Here is a 6123-nt window from a genome sequence, read left to right on the forward strand (position 1 = left end):
CCATAATCGTACATCCACTTCTGTGAAGTGTACAAAGTTCCAACTGGAGAGTGTCGCATATCTCCTCTCTGTTGTTTTGAATGATGTAAAAAAATAAGGGAGGAGTATATTATTAAGCTTGGAGCTAATTAAGAACCCATTTGAGTTTCCATCTAATTTTCCAGACCAAGTAAAAACATTTTACATATTGCTTCCTGATGCATTGTCTGGTGCTGACCAGATAATGAGCTTAGTTTACATTCATTGAGAAGTAGGCTATTGATACCAATCTAATCAAAGATCCATCCAATAAACTTTTTATTTTTGTTCTTTTAATGATATATGTATAAATATGAAGGCAAAATCACGTGCACGTGCATGCAGAGACACACACACACACAAGTTCTCCGGCACGTGTTTGATGAAATGCCTATGATAAATATGAATGTGTACTACTCCTTGGTTGAACTGGTACATTTCTAGCACATTCTTTTGCATAGTTTAGTTTATTCAATTAACTTCCGGTTTTGAAACAATAAGAGAATTAGTTTATTCATCTTATAGCTTGTGTCAGTAAATATATTACTTAGAAATTCAACAGAGAACATTTTGGACCATCACACTTACACAACAAGTAACAGTGGCTAACTTGAGGTGGAAATAAAAATCCATATTACCAGACGGTAGAACAACTCAAACCTTTTCTCTCTCATGGTGTGGACTGGTATGCCACTTTGGCATGACACCCAACACCTGACAGATACTAGTTACTCACGAAGAATGTAACTCAGTAAAAAAAATGAAAAATGCAAGCACACGACACCGACACTAACCAAGATAATTCATCATGAACTTTACCTTCTCAAATCCTGAAGCTGACTGCCAACATGATTCAGTGAGCATTTTAAGCTTGTCAGTATAAAAGAGATGAAATAAAAGAGAAGGGTATAATAGGAAAATAAAAATTATGACAAGGTTTAACTATAGATTTTTAGCTATATGGGTAAATGAAAAAAATGTCAAGATAGTTGAGGGATATACTAAATATTATAAAGATTGTAGGGGTAAATAAGAAACTGAAGAAGTCTTTAAGGATAAATAGAAAATTAACCCAAAAAAAAAAAGTATAGAAAAAAAAAATCAATTAAAATGAATCCCCATGAGAAAAGGAAATTCTTTCTGTGTATTACAAAACATGTAATAAATCAAATAGTAAATTTATTTCTATCGAGGGGACTCCTAAATGTTCCTTGTGGGCCAAAGGAAGACATCATCGAATAGAACGCTGCAAAAAAAGTTGGACAAGAGCTTAATTTTGTAGCAGCAACAAACAAGTAATATAAATATGAAATGTTTATTTGTCGAAACAGATAATTTTGCAGCTTGATTAGTCAACAAATCATACCAAGGCTTACGGTTACATAAAAGCAAAAAAGTTCAGTGGTCTAAAATCTAAATATTAAAATAATAATAATTATAATAATAGTAAAATTTATGAACCTGATTTGATTTATAGTAGCTATGTAGATCCCCAATTTTAATGTCAGTGCAACCACAGCGATGAACATGGACATAAGTGATGAATGGCTCTGTCAGGGCAGTCTCAATTGACGGAATCAATCCATCTGGCAGAACACAAAGCAATTTACAGTTTTTGATTTCCAACCTTGTAAGTGTTGAAATGCTCTGTCGGCCGATATGTGGCTTTCCATGAGAGGAATCACCAATTGGCTCAGTAGATTCCACCAACTGTAGTCCATCCATTGTTATTGATTTCAGGACTTTACACTCGTAAATTTTGAGTGTAGCCAACATATCCAGATTCCCCAGTCCAGTAATCAACTCAAGGCAGCGACAACCAGAAATCTCCAATTTCTCAAGCTGGGAGGACAGTTGCTCTAGCTGTAGAACTCGGAAACCATGACAATCACGAATGATGAGGTGCTTGAGAGTGTGAAGACTGTTGAATGGAAGAGATTGAATCTTGTCACATTCATCTAACAAGATTTTTTTAATTGATTGCAAGGAACATGGATCACACATCCATCTCGGCACTGTGGCAGAAGAATAACATCCTACTGCAAGTTTTTTGAGGTTAGGATGTGGCTGGAGGGATTCTAACCAAGAAAAATCAGCATTTATTTCTGGTCCGAGGATTATTTCCAGGTTTGATTTCGCAGGGTCAAGACACCAACCGATGAAATCAGGATCACAGTTTATATTAAAAGCTTCAAGTTTGCACTTATTTCTCATGTTAGCACGCTGGGCATCTTTTAAATTACTCACTCCACAAATAGTGAGATTTCCTTCAAGGTCCGTCATATCCTTTAACCAAGCTACATTTGTAACTTTCAACAATGCTTGCATTGTCTTTATTGCTGGAAAATTAACAAGCCCATGCGGGAGATAATCCAGAAAACCACCTTCTCCCATAATTAATCTCCGCAAGTTAATAAGTGAACCAATACTTTCAGGTAGATATTCAAGGGAATAGCAATCGAGAATTAAAGTCTGTAGATTGTAAAGGAGGCCAATAGATAATGGCAATGTTTTAAGATATCGACACTTAATATCAAGATGAACTAGATGTTTCAACTCGGAAATGGAATCAGGAATTCTTGTCAAATTAAACCCTTTCAATTCCAATACCCTGAGTGCTAGAAATTTTGTGAGGTTACATATTTGAAAATCTCCCAAACATTTTTTATAACATTCCGACAAGCTTGAATTTAGGTCCATTGCCTCGGTATTGTTTATACAATACTCGTGCTCTAAATCTCCATTGCATTTTCTCATTTTGATAGAAAGAGTTCTTAAACCCACCAGATTTTGTTGGAGAACTTGATTTACATATCCAGAGAAACCACCTACATATAAATGACATGCTTCTTGCGGAACGTTTTCCTTTTGAATATCAAGTGGTTGATTGATCTCTACCGAATAATGTTCATTCTCAGAATTAAGTCGAGCAAGATCATGGATTATATCGTGCAACTTACAACGTTCTAGAGCTCCAATTGAAAAATCATCAACAAAGGACCTCTGTTTTAACTCCTCATAATATTCAACACCAATTTCTGTGATTCTTCTTTTGCCCTTGGACTCAATGTAGCCATGACAGATCCATAATTCTATCAAATGCATCTTTTCTAATATGTAATCTTTTGGGTACATAGAGCAAAACAAAAAACACGGCTTAAGGTGGGGAGGTAAATGATCATAGCTGATCTGAAGTGCTGGGAATATATCATTCGATGAATTTAATTCCCAAATATCACTTTCTAAAATCTCTCTCCAATCCTCTTCATTTGTTTCATGCCTAAGGAGACTTGCAATCAACTTCACAGCCAATGGCAACCCGTCGCACTTTCTCAATATCTCCCTTCCCATTTTTCTCTTTAAGAAGAGTGTTTGCCCAGTGTAATTTGTACCACTAAATGCATAATGCTGAAACAACTGCCAGCATGAATCTTCAGGCAAGTTAGTAGGACTAAAATAGGTCGTTGTTTGCATGACCTTTGCAACCTTTTTATTTCTTGTTGTAACAAGAATACTAACAACCTTTGCTTCTTTAAAAGGAACCAGGAACAACTCCCAAAGACTTTGATTCTCATTCCACAGGTCATCTAAAACAAGGAGTATTCTTTTTCCCTTCACAGTTTCTGCAAGCTTCCCTTGTAATGAAAATTCACTCAAATTGTAATTGATTTTGGGGACTGATTCAATGGTTGCTTTAGTGAGTCTCCCAACATCAAATTCTTCAGAGACACATACCCACCCACATAAATCAAAGCACCGGGTTACCCTCTCATCTTTGTAGACCAGTTGGGCAATGGTGGTTTTTCCGAGACCACCTTTTCCAATAATCGAAATGACCGAAAAGGGCTTTTCTTTTTCAGATAGTAACAAATTGATTACCTCCTCTATTTCAGCATCTCTCCCAAAAATGCTTGCCTCATCTACCATGTGACCCGTTGGGGGTCGTAAAAGTTTATTGTTCGGACGCCTCGCCCCATCACTCTCCCTTAATTGGAGAGCCTCACGATCCTTCGCAATTTCATCAAATCGACTTCTTATTTTGTTAAGCCGATCAACCATGTCATCCGGAATTTGAACAATGTACTCAATGTACTGTCCAGAAAGAAATGTACATATTATAAAGTATGCCAAATTTCATTATTTGTTAACTTAAAAATGATAATTAGATTGGAACTGTATTATATTATGTGATCACTCTGATGTTAGATTGGAAAAGCTGATAATATAACAAGTGACCATACATTCCGGTGAATACCAATCTAGCTAAAAAATAAATAAAAAAATTCAAGCATCCTCTATTAAGTTTTAGTACCACACAAGAAGAAAAATAACATTTGCACAAGTAAGATAATTTTTAATATCTATATGCACGAGGTACTAACCTCCATCTTCTTACTCTTGTGAGAACCTGAGACTTCAGAAGCCTTTCTTGCCTCTAGTTGGACACGGGTGACCTCATATCGGTACTCGCTGAGCACATCCTCGGCATCATAAGTGACCTTCTTCATCTCCTTAAGCCATAGCTTTACAGAACGGTCTCTGATCTCCCTCTCCTCGGCATCGTACAGTGTAGTCTTGATCTGCTCCAGAGTTCGCATCAGCCTCTCCAGATCCTCCTCAAAAGCTCGAGCACGCCCCCTTTCGGAGTTATTAGAATTTGGGGAAGAGGAAGAAGGAGCCTGCACAGAGGCTCTAATTGAGGGGAGCATATTGGTGGCTAGAGAGAGCAGAGAGGTTATCAAATTCCCTGCCATTTTGCTCTGTAGATTTCTTTGAAGAGGCTATTAGGAAAGAACCTTAGATCTGAGTGGTGAATGTGAGAATGTGTAGAGTTCCGAGGAGAAGACTTTGAATGTTTATTTTTTATTTAACGAGAGTGGAAATGAATATTTTAGGTGGAGTGGGGCCACTAATTAATGGGAAGGGAGTAGTTCGGATAGACAGGAAGGCATAAAATGCTACCAGAGGAAGGATCAAAGTGAGACCTGCTCTGCCTTTCCATTTTCATTGATAGACGCTTCAGGATCGACCCAGGATAGAAGCCAGCAAGAAATGTGAACTACCTCTGTTTGTCTTAGTTACAACAAGAATTGGACAACACTCTATATGATTTAGAACTTAAATATTGTGGATTGTAAATATATTTTTATCATGCACACATAAATGTAATTGATGTTGGTTGTACCAAATTGCGGTTGGTACAACTGTACCAATATATTTTATTTCTATTTATTTATATTCAAATTCAAACTTTATTGTATCATTGTATATCAATCAATAATGTTCATGGTTGGTAAACTAATATTTTGAGAAGACAATTTGCAAGTTCAATTGAGTGTGTTTCTATTCAATTTATAGAAATAACAAATTATCTGATATGTAATTTTCCATCCACACACAGCTGCACAAACAATACATATTATTACAAAAACAATTTGAATCATGATAAGCAGGATATTCACAAATTGAGAAGTGAAGTAATCAAAAGATTAAAAAAAAAATAACACTAATCAAATCCACACTCTTTATTACATTACAAAGTTTATTACTGAATTACATATTATAAAGAAAAATCCCCAAATTACCCTAATAAAAAGTATCCCTCACCAATTGACAAATATTTTGCAACATTTAATAGCATAAACTTGATAAAATTCTAAATCCATCATGAATAAATATCTCCTTAAATGAAACATATCCAAACAACCATAAGCTCTAAATTACAACCTACCCAAACCTACAAAACTAAACCTAATTGTTATACATATAGATACATTAGAATTTTATATAAAAAAAGATCCATCAAGAACACAGCTAAGATGAAGTCCAATACATCCCTTGCTCATTTCATTATTCTGTTCTCATATTATTTGCTCAGCTTTGCTTGCGTATGAGATCAATCAACTTGAAATTGATGTCATCACTTCTGCCTTAAAGCCCTTAACATTGTATCAACAATCAATAAAAAATATATATAAACCTCATACGAACAAAATCAATCCTGAAATAAACAAGAAAGGATATTTTGTAAAATCTTTGACTGCAATTTAGAAATTAGCTAGCCCTGATAAAATAAATAGTATTTGTCAAAACACTTCTACCAGT

The 6123-nt window shown here is 35.4% G+C and overlaps 1 protein-coding gene across 1 annotated transcript; it reads right to left on the reverse strand.

Annotated features, from left to right (window-relative positions):
• Positions 1–672: 672 nt before the first annotated feature.
• Positions 673–4772, reverse strand: LOC144547818 (putative disease resistance protein RGA1). Its single transcript, XM_078296505.1, has 6 exons — positions 4401–4772; positions 3171–4110; positions 1767–2846; positions 1480–1604; positions 838–888; positions 673–732 (listed from the first exon to the last, which is right to left on the reverse strand). Exons 1-6 carry the CDS (start codon positions 4770–4772, stop codon positions 673–675), a joined length of 2628 nt encoding a protein of 875 aa, XP_078152631.1.
• Between the last annotated feature and the right edge of the window lie 1351 nt (positions 4773–6123).

The sequence above is a fragment of the Carex rostrata genome, chromosome 32, assembly GCF_964058835.1.
Source record: "Carex rostrata chromosome 32, lpCarRost1.2, whole genome shotgun sequence".
Lineage (NCBI taxonomy): Eukaryota > Viridiplantae > Streptophyta > Magnoliopsida > Poales > Cyperaceae > Carex > Carex rostrata.